The sequence below is a fragment of the Pituophis catenifer genome, unplaced genomic scaffold (genome assembly GCF_029215685.1).
Source record: "Pituophis catenifer annectens isolate HBS135680 unplaced genomic scaffold, rPitCat1.0.hap2 SCAF_3, whole genome shotgun sequence".
Lineage (NCBI taxonomy): Eukaryota > Metazoa > Chordata > Lepidosauria > Squamata > Colubridae > Pituophis > Pituophis catenifer.
In genome coordinates, this window is record NW_027256883.1 from 159,012,350 (window position 1) to 159,033,567 (window position 21,218).

The window sequence follows — 21,218 nt, forward strand, 5'->3', positions numbered from 1 at the left end:
GACTTTTGCTTTGTTTTCCAGTTGCAATGTATAAAAGTAGGAGCTATTTTCTATTTTTTTTCTTGGATCATGGTTTTCTTGCATGTTAATTTTAGTACATTTTCCATGCATCTGTTCATTAATTGTAAAAGAAGTCTTACATGTAATATTTTCTGTAATAGGAATTTCACATTTTATATGTAAAATGAAACTTCAGCTTGCAGAACTTACTGCCATTGGGATTCTTCTGTAAAATGTGCTTATGTGTGTCTCATTTAATGCTGCAACCCAAAACTGACAAATGAATATACCACCATACTCCAATTTGGTGTACCAAATATCCATGGACATGGCATTCACTTTGGGTTTGATATTTTTTGTAATGTTTGGTTTTTAGCTGGTGATTTGCTTTGTGTGACTTTCATTGTTTGTTCTCCATTCCTGACACAAAACAACTGTTTCTTGTGATCCTGACTCTTCTTTCAATGCCAGTATTTGTTTATATTCTGCAGTTAAGGGGAAATTCTAAAAATATTTTCTTCAGGATTCCTTTGATTCATAGACATTTTCCTTGCCAATCTACGTCTTCTAGTAATATTGGTGCCTTGTCTAAATATTTCACAAATATTTGGGTATTTTTAACAGGATTTTTGAGAGTCTTGTGTCCTGCTGGGATCTTCATTAGTTTCATCATAGAGAATCCATTGGTAAAAGCTTATGTTTTCGTATCTAATCTCTGTATGTAGGACTGTGTTTTGAATAAATGTATACAGGATTTTGATTTTGAAATGTTTGAAAGTTTGTGAAAAAAGAGATTAAAATAATAATGGAAGGCCCATCTCATATCATGGAATGCATATTTTCAGTCTGTCTCTCCCCAACTCAAGCATACTCCTTACCTTTATTGCTGCAATAGCTGATGGGCATAGTATTTTTGCCTTTTCCATTTTACTGTTTTCCTTTTTCATTTAAAGAGTGGGATTTCTTTCACTGGAAAGATTTTTGTGTGCAAATTAGTGCTAGAGAACCTATTTGTATTGTTTGAAAAAAGTAAGCGCTAGTGAGAAAGAAGTTTAACCAATATTATTTAATATTATTGCAGTACATTTTTGAATATGTAGAAAGTGCCATTATAGTAGAGATTATCCTATAAAAATGAATGGGAGATATGTGTACTACCAGGAGTTGTTTATTAACTCCAAACAGTTGCTACAAAATCTTGCATTGTGATAAAATTATTGTCCTTGGTTATTTCTGTAAAATTTACCTGAAATTCTACTTTCTCTGGAATTTACCTGAAATTCTTATACTGATTATTATACAAGAAATCTGAAACCACAATAATTAGAGGCTTGGTATTTTGTCTAGAAGAAGATAAAGTTATCAGAAGTAATTAAAAGTAGCAGCTGTTAATGTACACCTATGGAACAGAAATCCAAAATAAAGCTTAGTTAGAAATGAATTGATGCTTTTGGTATTAAAACCAACCAGTTTTAACACTTTTTTACTTAGTTGACTTTTCTTCTGCCATGATCTTTTCCTAATTTTTATTTGCTTTAAAGGTCCTAAGAGCTATATTCAAATTGAAACTGGATGACAGTATATAATCATAATATGGCATATAATCTTCATTATATTCTCAGAAGCCCCATAAGAAAATTACTTTAGATTCTTGGCCTGAGAGGGAAAAGAGATAGTGTTCGTATGTGCTTTATCTCCACCAATGCAGTTGTGAGAAATGCCTCTCATAGAGCATGGCCTTTGACAGAAAAGTTTTTCTACTATAGCAAACTCATCCTAGGATTGAGGGTGAATGCTGTCAATTTCATTTGGGGGAGGGATGTGTAGTACATGTGACTTTATTACTTACTGAAGTAGCACATGCTTCTTCTGTAAGAAGAATTAGGAAAAAGAATTACAAAATTAAAAAGATTTTTGTCTCTTCAAATAAATGGAGGGCAAAAAAAATATATCATAAAATGATTTTATTACATTTATTCTAAGTCTTGTAATACCACTGCAATGAATGTGGCAATTGTGTAGTGCAAAAAAGTGGCAAAGTTTTCCTGAAGTATGTACAAGCAGTAGGTAACGTGACAATTTTTTTCCCTTTTCTTTTAAATTGAAAATTTTAAATCTGTTTTTAAATTATTGGGATGTTTTAAATTTGTCTCGGGCTAAATTGTTTAATCTGGTTTTATTTCTGCTTTTAAATTTTGTATTTATGGATTTTATTTTGTGCCTGTTCACCGCCCTGAGTCCTTCGGGAGTAGGGCGGTATATAAATCTAATAAAACAAACAAACAAACAAACAAACAAACAAACAAACAAACAAACAAACAATGAGAGGTCCTATTTAACAGAATCATTCTGTGCACTGGTGATAGTTGCTTTGATATTGTTGGGAGATGTGGATAGACTTGTGTCTTTAACACAAGCATCTCTTCAGAATCAAGTGATTTGGTGGCAGATACATACTGCTTAGTTTGCACTGAATCAGGACAAAATCTGGACCATGTTTACCAGTATTAAATGAAATATTTATTGTTGTATGAGAGCACTTTTGTTTGAAATGAAGTCATGCTGTAGTTTAAAAAAACCTTAGTATTATTTTTGGCTTGGATACTGTCTTCAAATGATTCAGATACTTTAGTGGTGAAGTCTCTTGAGATCTTAATGCATATTTCATGAAATTAATTTTAGTAACTGTCATGGCCTTTTGAAAAAATTGAACAGAGTTAAGCTTGTACTGCAAAAATAGAAGCTATTTTATTACTGAAATGTGATGGTCTTTTTCTTATTCAAGATTTATCTGTTGAATGTATATGTGGATGCTTGATTTAAGAAAAAAAACTAAATGAAATAGTTTTTACAAAAGCACTATTGAAGTGTTTGTCATTTTTTCTCACAATAAACTAGTAAACCCTGATCCTCTGATTCCTAGGGAAGGCATCACAGAGCTTTAAATGATAAAGATCTTCCTCTTCTCAGGCACTGAGGTTCTCAGGTAAGGGTAGAAGTTGTGGAGAGGTGGGAAATGGAAGATAGATTAGACATGAACAATTAAGAAATAGAGGGAGTGATAATTAATATCTTATTTTCTTAATTAAAGCTATTGTTGGAAGAATTGTCCACCTGGGTTCAGTTCAGTGGTGGGTCTTAAATTTTTTAACTACCGGTTCTGCGGGTGTGGCTTGGTGGGCGTGGTAGGGGAAGGATACTGTAAAATCTCCATTCCCACCCCACTCCAGGGGAAGGGTACTGCAAAATCCCCATTTCCTCCCGATCAGCTGGGACTTGGGAGGCAGAGAATAGATAGGGGCGGAGCCAGTCAGAATTTTTACTACCGGTTCTCCGAACTACTCAAAATTTCCAGTACCGGTTCTCCAGAACTGGTCAGAACCTGCTGAAACCTACCTCTGGTTCAGTTCCAACTGGGAAGAAAGACACTGGAAACATGGAGGCTGATTGGAAAGATGGTTTAATGGTGGACAGGACCACATGGTTTGAGGTCCTGGGCAATCAAGCACATGGGAGGGAGGGAGAGAGAGAGATTTATACCCTCCCTTCAGCTTTGAACTTGCTTCCTGTTCCTGTGAAAGAAATGTATTATGATTGGTTGTCAGACTCCCATGGGGCCATGCAGGGGTAATTTTGTAGGTTGACTTGAGTCCCAGGCTTGGTTGAATCTTGCTGGGTGATGTAATGAAGAGGCTTTGGGCAATTCCTATTGTGGCTTAATGGCTTTATCCTGGTTTGGATCTTGAGTGAGGGCTAATCCTATCACCCTGGAGCTGAAGATCTTTTGTCTTGTAGATAAGCTGGCCCCAAAATATCTGCCTGGGGCTGAGTTTCTGTGTCCTTTAAGATTTCTATTTCTCTTTTAGGGGAAATATTCTGCCTTTTTAATATTTCCTAGAATATTTCATTCTTCTAGGAGAGGGGTGGGTGCTAACTTTCTACATTATCCTGAATGGCATCTTTAAAAAAGAGGTTCTGCCTTAAAAATCCTCCATACTACTTTTGGCCATTTCATATTCTTAACATGTCCAAAGCACAATAGGCCAGCCCAGGAACTAATTTAAATGAATCCATGAGCTTGTTTAAATCAGTGGACATTTTAGATTTGTTTTAGAAATGGACTTCTATGCTATATTATGAACTGAAAGTTTGAAACTGTTTCTTCCAGAAGATATTAGCTATGTTCATTCAGTGAACCCGACTGAATAGCTTCTTGACCTAATTTAATTTTCCAATATAAATTGTTTTATTGCATTTAGAGGAATTATTGAGTAACTGGTATTTTATACCTGAAACATTCCACTAAAATTAAAATAAGTTTGATTTAATTGCTTCACAAAGTAGCAAAAGGCATATCCTACCTAACCTCTAGAGATGGTTTCATATTTAGCAAGAGCTTCAAAGTTATCTGAACTGTACAATACATCCTATACATTAGTCTAGCAGTAATCATTGCAAAAGCAAGAGCCTGCAATTTATGCTAAAAATAGTTGCAAAGAGGAGTAGTCATGGCACTGTTTCCTGCTTAAAAAGCTGTGAAGATGTTAGTCATCAAAGATTGTTTCTTCTATAATGAGAATTTTTAGGGAAATTTAAAATAACTACATTTACAACATTAAATATGTGGACTATGTGTCCCAATTTTTTGCAGGATGTAACGCCTACAGTCTGTGAGTGGCCTGTCATTCTTGTTCCTTGCTTCTGCAATGATGCAAGGTCCGCACAGATGGATACATTTTGGGATCCATGTAGTTTCTTATTGGATAGAATGCTTACTGCATCCCCTATCTCCCTACTCTGTTTTGATCATCCCTAATCATGGAAAAGTCCAGGAATGCTGCTTTGCCAGCATAAAACTCTCCGCTATGTGAAATACACTCCAACAACAAAGCTGATTTGGCAGAAGTAGCGGAGAAGCTTTTCTAGCTTTTTAGTGAGCTTGTTAATTGTTTCACAATGAATTCTTCCCTTGAAAGAGTCCCATGACTGCCTAGTGCCTCCACAACACCTCTACACAATACCTATTATTGCAGCCTCTGGCTGCAATGTTTAATACGGCAGCATATAGATACAGGAAAATAGATAGATAAATGCCTATTAAGGAAGGAATTGGTAACTCCATAAATGTCATGCATATAAAACATGAAATGGTGAGCAAAGGTTGCTTTCATTGTGAAAGGGAATGGGGCTTTAATACATTGATTGGCTGCAATTGAATTTTTTTTGCATTCAACTATTGGATAATTTAGGCCGAGAAGTGATTGGATGAAAGTATTGTTCATGAATTGCATTGTCACAGAAAATAGGGAAGTGTGAATCACAGTTGATGAGGATTGCAGGAGGCAAAATATATACAGTAGTGTTGAAATTATTTGCAGATCAAATGAGTTGCAGTATGCCAGAGTTCCTTTGTGGAGCAAGCTGTTTTGTAGTTTCACCTCCATTATGAGTCATTTCAGATGTAATATTAAATTATAACATGAAGAACATCCCAACAAGCTATTTCTTCTCCCCTCTTTACATGGAGTTTTTCCTTAATTTCTACTTCAAGCCACAGTTTGAGAACATGGATTGAAATGGATTTGTGAATCATAATTTGGTAATGCGTACTAATTATTGTATATAATGAAATAAGCAGCAAGTTGAGGATAATTATATGAAAAGCATGCAAGATCACAAGAGTCTTGATTGCCAGTTGTAATGCTAATACTTCTTAACTGAGTCATAGTTTATTCAGATTCTCCTGATTGCTCAAAAGATAGATTTTATCTTCTTTCAGTAATATGGCGAACAACAGTAATTTTTTTCCTAAAAAGAATAGTCTTTAATCTGCCTAATGTTTGAACTTGTGTACTTTTATTTAAAATAATATGGCATATTTGGTCATTTTAGCCACCCAGACTTATTAATAAATAGATGGCCTCAAATATTGAAATTAAAAATAAACATATACTTAAATAAATATGTAAGTGTTTCACCTGCAATCTAATTTTATTCTATGTAAGCATTTAAGGTTTATTCTAAAAGGAAGAAGTCTCCAAGCCTCAGACAGTACTGTTTTGAAAACTATATTCCCTATTCTGCAACTTTGAACATTCATTGTGTTTTATTACTTATGAGTAAGTCAACCCATAGAGTGAATCCATCCATATTATTATCTTGGAAGTTTGCACGTCTCTTAGAGTTCTGGTAATATAGTCTGTCACATGATTAGTATTGGGGGTATGCCATCTTAGGATGTTCTCAAAACACTCAAATGTCAATTTCAATAGGACTCTGTCCATTTTTTTTAGCATGAATTAGATGGCTGATGCTTGAAGGTTTAATACATAAATCTCATAAGAATGTATGAGTGCTCAAAGGTCAAGCAATTAAAATGTGTACTCATAATTCTGTGTATCTTTATTAGTTAAATAGATGATGCCTGAAATAAGTCTGTATTTCATACTGCTGGACATTGTGATTCCTTCCAATTATAGAAATGCATAAATCATCTTTAATATGAATTTAGTGCCATGCACCTAAACATTCAGGGTGGTGGCATCTCTATAGCTGCAAAACATGTGTCATTATTCCAGTAGAAATAATTATTGACTTCTTTCCTGATACATTGATTTATGTATAATCTGATTCACATTATGTTTCCTTGATATAATGCCATACATATTAGGAATCTTGTGGAGAAAATTAAGAGGCCAAGCCATTTAATGTACATATGAGTCAGTTCACAATGTCTGCTATACCTTCTGTTGCTACTGTTCATTCAGTTAACAGCTATATATTCTTCCACATGAATAGAGGTGTGAAAGTCTACTAGAACATTCCAACATATCACAAAAAATAGTGACCCATCGAACAATTTATATGCTGCCTCAATCCTAAAAGGATAACAAAATGCTGTAGCTATAAGCCTAATGCATTTAAACCAAAAATTGCCTTTTGGAGTGTTAATTTATAATACCATGTTTTTTCCTAAAATAAAACTTACTAAGCCAGTGTACTGCAACTGTTTAAGCATAAACAATAAAACAGTAAAATAGAAATGTTTTTATTACTGTTTCATTAAGCAACAGGGACCAACACCCCTCTAACAAAGAAAATACAGTATCATGGCTTAGTTTAAATAAAGATCTTGCTATGTATGGATTTTTCCCCTTAAGTTTTCACAGTCTAAGCATGAATATGTGAGTTATATAGACTTGATTTTGGAACCAAGAATAATTTTTCTAAACTACTACCTATTATAGGAAAATATATTTAATACCGATCTTAAATGTTAAGATCCAAATTAATATGTTGCAACACATGAGTAGGTAAAGATACAAACCACGGCTCTCCAATTATTTCATTTTTCCTCCTGTCTCAGGCAGTGAGCTCAGCAAAATTGGGGCAGATATAGTTGGATGGGCTTAAAGCTTCTCAAAGATAATCAACATGTAATCAAAGGGTTGGGCAGAAAATGTACTGTAATGACAGTTCAAGTGTCAATCAAGCATCTATTCAAAGTTTCAGACCGATATGTGCAAAAGTCAGAGTACAAACTGAGTCAGAGTCCAAAAAGTCAATCCAGAAGTCCAGTGTAAAATTCGAGATAGGTGTATGTAAGATATTGGGCTGATTTTCTAACCGAAGACTATACAAAAAACTTCTAGCTTTTGTCTCCAAGCCCCAACTGATATACATAATTCAGACTACTGTCAGTTATTCAAATGGGGGTTCCTTGTAGGACATAATTCCCAAGAAACCCTTCCTCATATTTTCCGCCTTTGAGATTTCACTGGTTGATACCGTTCCCCAAATTTGGAAATTTTGAAGAATCTCTGGATCTAGGTCAGAGTCTATGGCTGTAAGTTTCCATGCTTATTGGGGTTAAATCATCTTGTTCTATGTCCTTATGACCTGACATTTTTATATCCAATATTAAATCATTTTTTTGTTCAGTACAATATCTTTGCCTCCTTGCCCAGTACAATATTTCTTTTTCTTCCATACCATCATCTATTTTGTCAATAAATTTATCAACAGTGGCAGAATCTTTAAAATTAATTTTTGAGTCATTTGATCCCATTTCTCCATGCATCCATTGTTCTGTTTGCTTCTGGCACCCTCTAGTGATCAGTTTTCAAATTTCCATCTTGTTTATATGCCAATAGTAAAACATAACTTCTTTCCCACGGGAAAAATTCTTATATTGACTTAATCCATTTATAATAAATCCATCTGGGCCATTCATCCATACATAACTTTTTAAAAACAATGCTCAATTTCCTTTTTACTGTTAACTCCTTAGTTTAAATTTTTAGAAATCTTAAAATCATATTTAAAATTTTGTTCTCAAAAGGTTGAAGGAAAAATCTCACATGCTAAAAATCTAAAAGGTTCTTAATATTTTAAAAAGTAGTTTTAAAATGTTCAAAGTAATTAAGAAAGGAGAATTGGTAGAACTTTGACTCCAAAACAGCTATGAGCTCCAATAGAATCCCTCAACTCTCAACTACTCCACTAGCCAATCATAAAATGTCTTTTTCTATGGTTTACTCATGAGAAGTAGCTGTGTGGAAGATATATGAATGATCTTGAGATTTTTCTCCAGATTGATCCAGAAAGATTTTCCATTGGTCCAGATCCTGCATCCAGATCTACATAGATCTCTCAAAATATTATGGAAGAAAATGACAATTATTTGGTGGTGCTAAGTAGTATTCTTAGTAGCCATTTCTACTGACCCAGAAATAAGTGTTCTTGGCTTTCAGTCTTTTTTTGTTTTTGTTTTTGCAGTAATTTTATTGAGGTTTTCAATTAAAAGATAAAAGCTAATACACACTAAAATTAAAAGAATAAAAATAAAAAGTATAGAAAAGAGAAAAATGCAAGAAAATAAAAATATAATTTAAAAAATATTTAATAAATGACTTCCCTCTTCATCGCAGCAAATATAAACTTTAATAATGTGTTACTTTCTCTTAAAATTCAACAAAAGATCTTTTCTCCATATTTCATCTCTTATCTATAAACAGATCCTTAAAGCTTCGTCATACAGTCCTGGTCACCAAATGTCCACTAAGGGTTATCAGAGATAAAAGATCTATTTTAATCTTGATAAAATAAACCAACTTTATCATCATTTTTTCCTTTAAACTATCTTAATCTTTAATCCCTTCAAATAGCTTTTTAAAGTTTAAACTTGTATTTAAAACTTATTTCACTAAGGATTGAAGGAAATTTATCGGGTGCTATCAAAAATTGTCACCCTGAAAAATCTTAATATCTGAAAAGCAATTAACAAATAATTTCCAAAAGTGATTAGAAAAGGAAGCATGCAACTCTGTGTCCATAAAGGCTGTGACTTCAGTTTGGGCAGAAATTGCATTCCCTCATCTTCCAGAGCCTGATAGCTTACAATCTCCATGTGAGGAAAAAATGTATGGAGCAGTTTGGGTGATCCTGTGTCCTTTTCTTGTCCAGAGACGTATTTTGAAGAGCCAGTCTACTTACTGGCTCTTCATTCCACCATAGTTGTCATCTCTACTTTTAATAAAGCCATTCTCAGTTCGCCATTTCTTCCCCCTATTTACAACTGGGCAATAAATATGTGATTATCTTTCATTTAAAGGTTTTGATTAGGGAGAATTATGAATGGTAAAATAAATTGTAGAGTTTGTGGATACAAGAAAGGTTTGAAAAAAATATAAGACACCATATAATAGCAAAGAATGTGCAGGATGCAAAATCTTGCTGCACAGATCTGGTATTTGTGGAAAACATAAATGTGTTCTCTGCTTCTCCAGATGATTTTTTTTCCTGCCTGTCATGTATTATGTTCTCTGTGCAATTGCCTTTTTCATTTGCTAATTGCTCTGAGATCAGATTAAGTTACTGCTACAAGGAACAAAGTTCTTGAAACAAAGTGGTCAATTATTATGAAATTGGATATAGTTGCATTATTCAAAGTCTTTGAATAGTGCCAAATCTTCACCTATCTCTGAACTATAGTTTAATTGTGTTACTAATTAGATGTGAGTTACATATACATATGCCGTCTTTCCACTCTCCATAGCATGGTTTCAGATCGTCAACATCTATTTTTAAAATTGGAGTCCCTAGTATATTCCAAATGGGATGCAGAGGTTATTCTGCTTAGATGAACAATGATTGTTCAAGCTGTAGTTCATTTTTCCTCAGTTTGGACATAATAATGGAATTGCAGTAGTTAGGAAATTGCATTTTGTTCTAAATTTTTATTTCCCATAACACTGAGAATATGTTCATGGAAACCACAATGTATATTTTGTGTTATGAAATGTTCCAAGACAACCAAAATAGGCACCATATGAAGAAATAGTCACAGCAGTACCCAAACACTCTTTCAAAGTGTTGAATGAGGAATACCCTAAACTAATAATCATTATTAAATAGGTATCTCATAGTCAAATCATTTGAAAATGTCCTTCTCAAAAGGATTAGAACCACTGGATAGCATATCTTCTAGTGTCATTTTAAATAAGTTGTCAAGATGTCTGTAAGGGTTAATAGTATTAATAGCTGTAGAGTTTCTACAAAACCAATAGAGTAGCATTCCTTAAACACCAGGTCGGGGCCTGGTGAAGTCTGTTCCATAACCATATATAAAGTTAGATTAAAATGGACAATCTATTGCACTCAGAAATATCTGGAGCCAAGATACTACTCCATAACAGAACCTTGGAGGCTGTTTATTTAAACAATTTATAGGCTGCCAAAATTCTGAACAGTTTATAGTTAAAAGTTTTTTATAATGTACAAAATTCAGAAAAAAAATTGTACACTCTAGAAACATCATAAACTGGAAAAAAATCCATCTAGCATGGGCTCAATCTTTGCTCTTCCCCAGAGACTGGGAAAATAAGCAATTTTTAATAGATTCTTAAACACCTGCAGGGTGAGAACCATCCAGATCTCTGAACAGATTACTCTTCCTCTTGCCCTCCAAATATATTGGATTTTAATTTCAGTATATTTTATTACCCTGCAGAGGCATAGGTAGGCTTTTTCAATCTCATTTCAATTAATGTGAAACTCTCATGCATTTTTAAGTGTCATTCAATCGAGCTGCATGCTAAAGTGATGTTCACCACTTTCATTAATCATTTCATTGTTCTCCCTGTCTTTATAAGGAAGGAAAGGCAAGGGTCAAGTTCATATAAAGATGGCTATAATTCTCCAAAGAACGTTTATGGATCGTGTAAAGTGAAAAGTTCTCTTATTATAAATACAGATTGTAGATACATTGGTTGGCTGTTTAATAATTATAACATTCTGATTGATTGATTGATTTATTGACTAGACTTGTACCCTGCCACATCAAAAAACTCTTAGTGACTTACATAGTGTACGTATAATAATTAAAACATCCACAGTACACCAATCAGTATAGCCCAACACACCAATGGAAAGAAGTACCAACAACAACAAATAAAATCATACAATTTATTAGTATATTAGCTTATTATATTTGTACTGTATTCAGATTTAAAGCTGCTCTTGAACATGCTGCCATGTTTTCAGTTCATTTCTGCATTTTGGAAAAAGAAATGAAACAGGTTTGTTTGGTTTTTTTAAGAAAAAAAATGCTAAAAGTGTAAGAAATTTTGTAGGGAACATTGAAATATTATTTAGATACATACGTTTTTAGCGTGGATCACTTTAATTACCTTCTTCCACATCCATAAAATGTCCAAATTTCACTCATGAAGTCAAAGCATAGTAAAGCATGATTTTATCAAAAGAAGTTTGGAAAATCTTTCCTGGACCAGATAGCTCAGGAATGGAGAGCCTATTATGTCTAGAATTCCACCCTTCAGAAACTCACATTCAAAATAAAATCAGGACATCTAGTGTATATTATAATATCATAGTAGACCACTAAAGTTCTGCATCTCTCCCTGTTGCTGTGTAGAGAATCCAGGCAGAGAAACCTGAGAGAGAGTCAGGCCTTTTTCCAATCTAGTCTGATAAAATAGTTTGGTCAACTGTTTTCCTATTCTTTGACTGGGTGTTCAGCAGCAGAAGTTTCAACCCATTGACTATTGTCAAACTCTTGCAGGTATTTTGAATTAGGAAACTAGGAAACTAGGACTTAGGAAATTAGGAAACAGTTTGCAAGCATTCAACTTAATCCTGTTGCACATTTTATAAACCCATCATAAACCCATCAGACAGATAGAAAAATTCACCTGAGAAATAGGATCTAGTTTCATCTCTGTCTTTAATTTGAACTTAAGAAGTGCAATAATTAAAATAATTGCAATTATAGTTATTGTTCCCAGTTGCTTATATATTTTGTCCAGTTAATATTAACAGAAATTATTTCCCATGTTAGTATAGCTCTTACATCAGCGGTCCCAAATCATAAATTTGCTTTGCAAATAGGAAATTATTACTGGTGTAATAAAATTTGTTTGGTTTCATTGATTTAAAAAGTATCAATTTCTGGTGGAAGATTTTCCACTTTGAATAACTTAATACCCCTAAAATAGGACATCCCCTGATAATAAGCCCAGTCGGGCTTTTGAGCGCATGGCAATAAGGCCAAGCGCTTATTTCAGGGTTAAAAAACTATAAGACAGGGTCTTATTTTCAGGAAAACACGGTTTTTCCTTGATAGAGAACAGTGATCCTGAAAACTTGCTGCATTGGTTGTATGCAAGTCTCACTGAACAATATAGTACTTGTATTTTTTTGAGACCCAGCAAGCTGTTATTTATAAAGGCTAATATAGTAAGATTATCTTAATAAAAAGAATTATTTGCCAAAGAAATATATTTATAGGCCTTGTTTAAAAAATGGTATTCATATTCATATTCTTTGTGACACAATCTAAAATACTTCTGGCAAAAATATGCTGAGGTACTAAGATCTGTGCCAATCTCCATACAAATAAAATGTTTTGATCTTTTTTAGATTCTTGAGTATTTTAACTAGAAATTAACAGCTCCTTCATTTGTTGCCCAGTACATTATACTGAGATACTGGTTGATGTCATATGCATATATCTGTATATGTCATTATACTGTCATGTACAGTATAAATCTGTGTATGAATAATTCATATTCATTTCTTTACATATTATTGATTTTTTTCTTCATAACAAATGTGATCTATCATTTGATAATATTACTATGCAGTCCTGAAATTTGAACTGGCTTGTAGAAGAATTTCACTAGTTTACAAAATTGTATAGTTCTTAATCATTTATAAGTGAGATAGAGGAAAACGAATTATTGTACAAATATAAGGGAGAAGAAAGCTTTAAATCTTATCACGCTCTGCTGGTAAATAATCTATGTTTCTGAAAAACCATGATACTATGTTATACATTTCTATTCTATTGCCTATTCTTAAATTTACATTATTGATTTTTATGAGCACTTTAAGGAATTGGGCAGATTAAGAATCACAATTATTGTATCTTCTTCCAGTGCTTAATCTTATCTTTATAATATAAAATCATAATTTTTGCTTTGCTAGAGGAACTGGTTACAGTGTACCGGTATTATAATAGAATATTTTAATTCAGTTACATTAATGTGTTAGTCAACTCAGACAAACTCAGACAAAGAACTCTTCACTAAAGTTCAGCTCTATGTTGAAATGTACCATTTTTTTTCACCAGTATTTGTTTGCCTTGAACTACATTTTTAACCATAGCTTTGTTTCTTTACAGTACATCAACTGTGGTAATCTGGAACAGTTGTTAGATAGTAATCAGCACTTGTCCTGGACAGTGCGAGTAAAGCTGGCATTGGATATTGCTCTCGGACTCTGTTATCTTCATTATAAAGGAATTTTCCACAGAGATTTGACTTCCAAGGTAATGTTCTTCTATCTGATTGTATTTTCTGGCAGCTATTTTCTTGGAATTCTTTTGTTCTCTTTATCCCTTCTCAAAGTCTTACTATCAGAAGAAAGCAAACTGCAATTGTGAGTTAAGAATTATATTTCCAGGAAAATAGATGTAAAATTAACTTGTTTGGTGCAATGTTCTTACAGCTTTCTAACTTCTATAACATTCTAAGGCTAATCTACTGGTATAAAACATAATACCTTATTAAAAATGAGTAGTGATGTTGCTTTCAAACTGTGCTTCAAATATGCATATTTAAAATGCACCTATTTTTTTTTAATGAAGCTAGTTACCTGCAAATATGCCAGAACTATAAATGAGAATCTGGAATATCTATATACTACTAAAATTCTCCTCATGACCTGGGTGAATTGGTGCATCATAGGACAACAATTTGAACCAAGGTACCTCAGTTGGGTTAACTTACAGAATGTGCCTAAATTCCAGGATCTGTAACTCCAGAGGAAATAAAACTAGGGAATGTTGTGGTTGCTTCAGTACTGCTGGCTGCTGCTGAGCTGTTGCTATGATTGATTACCTAATTTTCATTTTCAAAGTTCCATTCCATTCTGTAACAGTTTGTCTGCTAGTCTTGCAATCCCTTGTTCCCTCCCTACTCAGCAGAATTGACTCTTCATGTAGATTTTAAAGAAGCAACAACTTTAGGTGCATGAAGAAAGGTTTTTATTGCTTTATGTTCTTCTTCTCTGGCACACAATATTCCCATATTCTTATCCTATACAATTAGTGCTAGAATTTCTTTACCATCTTTTTTTGCTGGTAGGTACACTGTAGAACACAGCCTTGTCATAATCAATAATAAAATTGCATGAGTGTACTTGTGCATCTTAAAATAACTTTCCTATGATACATAGCAAAAGAACACAATTGCTTATAACTTCTATAACTAACCAAGAATTTAAGAAATCACTGTACTGTTTATGATAAATAACTTTTTCACAAATTCGAAATATGGTTCTTTACTGAACCTTAATAAAATAGTACTTTAAAGAATTCCTTTGTAATATTTACAAATCAAATATTACAAATAGTCTTATGTGCTAAGGGAGAGAGGGAAACAAATGATTATCATTGAAGCTACCTACAAAAAGGTAGTTTCAAGTGTGGATTTTTACCATATTTTTAACCTTGCAGTATGATTAATGTTATTCCTTTAGGATTTATGTACATTTTGCAGTGAACAAATATTCAACCTCAAGTTCAATCTCAAATGTATCTAAAGAGATACACTTTTTATTAGAAATAAAAATAATCATAGTTGAAAAGATTCAAAATGCATTGGATAAGTGCAGTTCAGGGGGCTTTATGCACAGTTAAAAATCCAAAGTGAGCTGTGTATTCTAAAATTCATTTAGATGAGAACTAATAATATTTAGGATAAATATTATTAAATAAAATCAATTACTGTATCTTTAATTAAATCAAATTTAATTAAATAAAATCAACTACTGCATCTTTGTGCATGGAAAAACATGCTAAAATTTTGATAGTATAATGCCAGCTTGATCTTGTGGTTAAGGCATCAGGCTTGAAAACAGGAGACTGTGAGTTCCAGTCCCAATTTAGGCATGAAAGCCAGTTGGGTAACTGTGGCCAGTCACTCTCTCTTAGTCCAATTCTCCTCAAAGGATGATTTTTTTGGGGTCGGGAATAGAATAAGGAAGGAATATTAGGTATCTTCACTGCCTTTGTTGTTGTTAGTTGCGAAGTCGTGTCCGACCCATTGCGACCCCATGGACAACATTCCTCCAGGCCTTCCTGTCCTCTACCATCCTCTGGAGTCCATTTAAGCTCATGCCTACTGCTTCAGTGACCAGCCACCTCGTTCTCTGTCGTCCCCTTCTTCTTTTGCCCTCAATCTTTCACAGCATTAGGTTCTTCTCCAGTGAGTCCTTCCTTTTCATTAGGTGCCAAAGTATTTGAGTTTCATCTTCAGGATCTGGCCTTCTAAAGAGCAGTCAGGGTTGATCTCTTCTAGGACTGACTGGTTTGATCACCTTGCAGTCCAAGGGACTCGCAGGAGTCTTCTCCAGCACCATAGTTCAAAGGCCTCAATTCTTTGGCGCTCAGCCTTTTTTATGGCCCAACTTTCACAGCCATACATTGGAACTGGGAAAACCATAGCCTTGACTATACACACTTTTGTTGGCAGAGTGATGTCTCTGCTTTTTAGAATGCTGTGTAGATTTGCCATAGCTTTCCTCCCCAGGAGCAAGCGTCTTTTAATTTCTTGGCTGCTGTCCCCATCTGCAGTGATCTTGGAGCCCAGGAGAATAAAATCTGTCACTACCTCCATTTCTTCCCCATCTATTTGCCAGGAATTGAGAGGGCTGGATGCCATGATCTTAGTTTTCTTAATGTTGAGTTTCAAGCCAACTTTTGCACTCTCCTCCTTCACCCACATCAAGAGGTTCTTTAGTTCCTCTTCACTTTCCTCTTCACTGCCTTTAGTTACTTGTAAAAATAATAAAGGCGGGATACAAATAAATAAAATGTATTTTCCCAACTTCTTTAGTTATTCTTTAAATTGCTCATGATCAATATTGTTAATATCACAAAATGCCTTTTCAACATATTCTGATACTCATTCATGTTTACTTTTAACAGATATGCATTTATGTGCTATGCTCAATATTCCTTACAGTTGGAGCAGAAATTATTTAATTGGGGGGGAGGAGAACAGTACCACACTATGTAGATACCTTATGTCCTCAGCCTATGTAGATATTTTAAGATCTGATTATAGGCATTTGGTAAAATATCTGTCACAGGAAGATTGCCTTCACCAAATAGCTATTGTAGAAGGAAGGGTCAAATAGTAGGTTTGCTTTTTACTGCTCCCTCAAGGCCAATTGTTTTCAATCCTTTGCTTACCATTGTTGTATTTACAAAGCACTAGCTACTCCCAATCACCATTTCATTTTTTAAGAATATCCATGGGGCCTGTGTGAAATTGTTCATCAAAAACTGAGGATGGCACTTAGCTTTGCAGCGTGCCATTTTTAAAATTCTGTTAATTATTCAATATTCTTTTAAACATTTAAAAGGCAGAATGGGCTAAGAGGTTGGCAGATACTGACATGATCATAGGTGGTGAAATTTTATTTTATTTATTTTATTTATTTGATTTGTATACCGCCCTACTCCCGAAGGACTCAGGGCGGTGAACAGCCAACAATAAAATACAGAAATACACAAAATTTAAAAACCCGATAAAATCAAATTAAACTTTTTGGCCCAGACAAATTAAAATACCCCCAATAATTTAAAAACAGATTAAAATTTACATATTTAAAAAGGGAAGAGATCAGGCCAAGCCCGCTTGATGGAATAAAAAGGTCTTGAGAGCGCGGCGGAAGGTGCGCAGATCCGGGATCCTCCGTATCTCCGGGGGGAGCTCATTCCAGATAGTAGGTGCCCCCACAGAGAAGGCTCTCCCCCTAGGGGCCGCCAGTCAACACTGTTCGGCTGACGGCACCCGGAGGAGTCCCTCTCTATGAGAGCGTACTGGCCGGTGGGAGGCTATTGGTGGTAGTAGGCGGTCCCGTAAATAACCAGGCCCTAAGCCAAATTCTTTATTGCAGCGATATTACAACTATACTATACCTACTTAATATTCATTATTGTTCTTTGTTTCAGAACTGTTTAATAAAAAACGATGAGAGTGGATATTCTGCTATAGTGGGTGATTTTGGCTTGGCAGAGAAAATTCCTGATTATAGGTAAGCATTATTTCTGAGTAAACACCAATTAAGAGTTTAATAATATTATAATGTTAAGCTAAATAATTGTGAATCACTGATCATTCCCTTCTAAGATTCAGCATTTTACTTAAAACTCTTTTGGATTATTTACTGAATTGCATTTTAGCTTTTGAATATAATCATTCTCTATCTGCATGAAGAATGATTTGTGATAGGTCACTGATGCAGATAATAAATGTGTTTAAGAGCAATTTTGCAGTTTTTAACAGTTTTAAAAGAACCTTTAAGATATCCATTTAGATTTGATTGGCATGTATAAATGGGTAATCGGTAACTTTGCTTAAAACTTTTCACTGTGGCACATAAACATTTTCTTCTTTCACTAGGCTTTGCAATATACTTCTTAGTAGAATATCTTTCAGGATTTTGGAATATGTGAAATAATAACAACACTGTCCTATATACTTTGCTTGGAATGGAATCGTAGTCATTCATGTACTGAAACTAAAGGGGTTGTATAATATTTATGAGAAAGCACTTCTAACAATTACCTTTCTAAATTTGTTGAAGTGAGAAGTTGCCAGTGGTAGGTTCTCCTTACTGGATGGCACCTGAAGTGCTGCGAGATGAGCCATATAATGAAAAGGTAGGTATGTTTGAAATAAATATTGTTAACATAAAATGTTGCCCTGGAATATTTAAGCAAGGAGAACTTGTACTTGTACTTAGCATTTTTCTTTTATGTAAGCTTTTAAATTGTTAGATTACCTCATGAAAATTCTGTTGTCTTCGATAAACTTGATATCCTATAGGGCAATTCTTTGCTTTCTGTATTGAGAATCTAAAATTTTATATTTTATTTTTAGCTAACATTAAGAACAGTATTACAAGTCCTTATCCATCTTTTGTGAAATAGTGATTTTTAAAGCTGTAAATCAAAATTACACTACTTATCAAGGGACATTGCCTTCTTTTCCCTTAATTTATAATTTTGTTAATAACAATATTCTGCCTTCCAATAAGATGTAGCTTTAAAAAAAATCAGTAAAAGCTGATAAATATTTTTCAAGTTTTAGAGCTCCCTCTAATGATAAAGAAACAGTACTGCAGTCTTTTTCTTAGCTGGTCGAATTTTGGGTGCCCTCAGAACTTTGCAAGTGGTGCAGTAGGTAATTTAAGCTTTTGCAATTGTTAGGCACCCATTTTGCACCCATGTGATAGGAACAAAGGAAAACTCTTATACCATGGAGGTGGGAGTGGGGACAACCTGGGATGGAAGGGAAAGAGTATACCTGCAAAATAAATCTGGGATCATATTCTCTCTTTTAGGCAGATGTGTTCTCATATGGAATCATCCTTTGTGAGATTATTGCAAGGATCCAGGCAGACCCAGACTATCTCCCACGAACAGAGGTGAGCAAAGTTCATTGATAAGGACTGTCAAGGAAAAAAAATGAGTTTCATGGGTCATTAATTTCCATAGAGTTGCCAAATGGGCTATAAAAGTTGCAATAAAACATTAATCCTTTCTTACGTTTATATGCCAAGCTTGGCACAGAATGCTGTTCTCTCCCCTCCCTTCCACATTTAAAGTACATAATTATCCTTGCATAATATTGGATTGAATATTGTATTAATCAGCCAATTTTCAAGAGATTAACTGTCGTAATACCAAAAAGATTTCTATAGCTTCTTCATTCATGAGAAGAGGGCAGTTTGATCAGGACATTTTCTTCCCTTGATTAGATCTCACCCACATCTTTTTGCCTTTTCAACATATCATGATGAAAGGGTGGCTATTTTATTTATTCAATATCATTATTTATTTGTTTTACATTAACACTTTTAAACTGTTTTTTCTCTTCTTTTATAAACAGTATATTGTTTTGAAGTTAGGTTATGTTTGAGAAATACACATGCATTAGCAATCTTAAAAAATATTAAAGTGAAAAAAACTCTAGTTCAGTGAAACAGTAGACATAAAAGATCTGTTTTATGTTTGAAAATGTTTGTATTTTAAAAATTCCAATCCCAGTAAAAAGAATTAGATAGCAATTGGTCTGTTTTAATACTCTTGACAATTGCTTCCAATGGACAAAATTGATTAATGTAGGGCACATCTCTGTGAAATATTATGTAGGTGAAATGTGGAGATATTCTTAAGAATCATCTTTATGTTATAAGTAGTCAGCACTGAAGTTATTACAAAACTATTTTCATAAGTGGTTTATGAAGTTATTGCATCACAAACTGGCTATGCAAATTGTGTCTACATTCTAATATGATATTGGCCAAGCACTAGGTACTGTGTAGTAGTGCTGTAAATGCATTTTCATGCTAGACTTCCTGGTGGATAAGTTTCTTAGTGTAGACACATTTATAAAATTCTCTTTATAGCATCTTTCATGGTTATAAATGTTAGACTATATTGGAGGAATTAACTTGGACTATGGGATTGAAACTATTATCTCTTAGAATATCTTTCTCTTATACTATAGCTCCAAATGTATTTTTAAAAAGCTAAATTGGTGCTCTGTTTCCCTTATTCAAAGAACCGAGTGTTCTGCATAGACAGAAAAGGAAATTTTATTTATTTATAGAGAATTTATTTTCTCTATAACAGTTTCAGTTTTAGAACTGAGTCCCAAATAAATACAGTAGCATTCTGGGTTGTTTCTCTGAGCTTCCTCTTTCCCTTTAGTTCAGAATGGTACATCTGAGCTGTGTACCGGCTGAAGATACATATTCAGTGCATGCTGCAGAAATAATGTAATGGTTTACCAGCAAACTAATACACTTCTCGAGGTTTTAGAATAATAAAATGTAGTATTACTTAAATCAATCCTAGGAATTTTGCTGGTTAACATATAGATGGGTTAGGGAAGGAGGACAGGTTCTTCTGTTGTTGGGCCACACAACATGATCCTTGAAGCAGCTGCCATTTTCCTAGCAACTGCATCGAATCCTGGCTGTTCAGAAACTGGCACCTGTTTCTGCTTGTTTCTGTGTTTCTTAGCAATTCTATGATACATGGATTTCAATTCCCAGAATTCCCCATCCAGCCTTGTTCCTCTGCTTGAATTCTGGGAGTTAAAGTCCCCGTATTTTAGAGTTGCAAGGCTCAGAAATGCTGATATAGACAGTATATAACAGAATAATAGCAGAATAATAAGAAGGAATGGAACAATATTATGTTGGATTCAGAAAGTATTTTTAGGCCAGTGAAGGAGGAGAAAATGGCAGATACATCAGCATCTCTTTGTCGAATCCACAGAAATACTGGGCCAGAGCTCACAAGGAGAATTAAGTTCTCTAGCTTTTGTGTTTTGTCTTTTAACCCTTTTAATTTCCCCACTGCTTTCTTTAATACATGTTCGTTTTATTTTAGATATTAACAGAGTATTTCTCTTTTTTTCATGTAGAATTTTGGACTGGATTATGATGCCTTTCAGCACATGGTGGGAGATTGTCCTCCCAACTTTCTCCAGTTAGCCTTCAACTGCTGCAATGTGAGTACACTCAAAAATAATAGTAACCTGGGTTTATGTTAAATTTAAAAATGCAATGCTGAATGAATTGGGAGATTTTGTAGCTTAGAAACTATGAATTGT

At 34.0% G+C, this 21,218-nt stretch overlaps 1 protein-coding gene across 1 annotated transcript in view; it reads left to right on the forward strand.

The window, feature by feature from the left end:
• The window catches only part of TESK2 (testis associated actin remodelling kinase 2), a 64,654-nt gene that overhangs the window by 33,386 nt on the left and 10,050 nt on the right, over positions 1-21,218 (forward strand). The window contains exons 5-9 of the mRNA XM_070941398.1: positions 13,703-13,849; positions 17,543-17,625; positions 18,178-18,253; positions 18,937-19,020; positions 21,030-21,116. Coding sequence (XP_070797499.1) covers positions 13,703-13,849; positions 17,543-17,625; positions 18,178-18,253; positions 18,937-19,020; positions 21,030-21,116 — 477 coding nt within the window. The remainder of the gene's footprint in view (positions 1-13,702; positions 13,850-17,542; positions 17,626-18,177; positions 18,254-18,936; positions 19,021-21,029; positions 21,117-21,218) is intronic.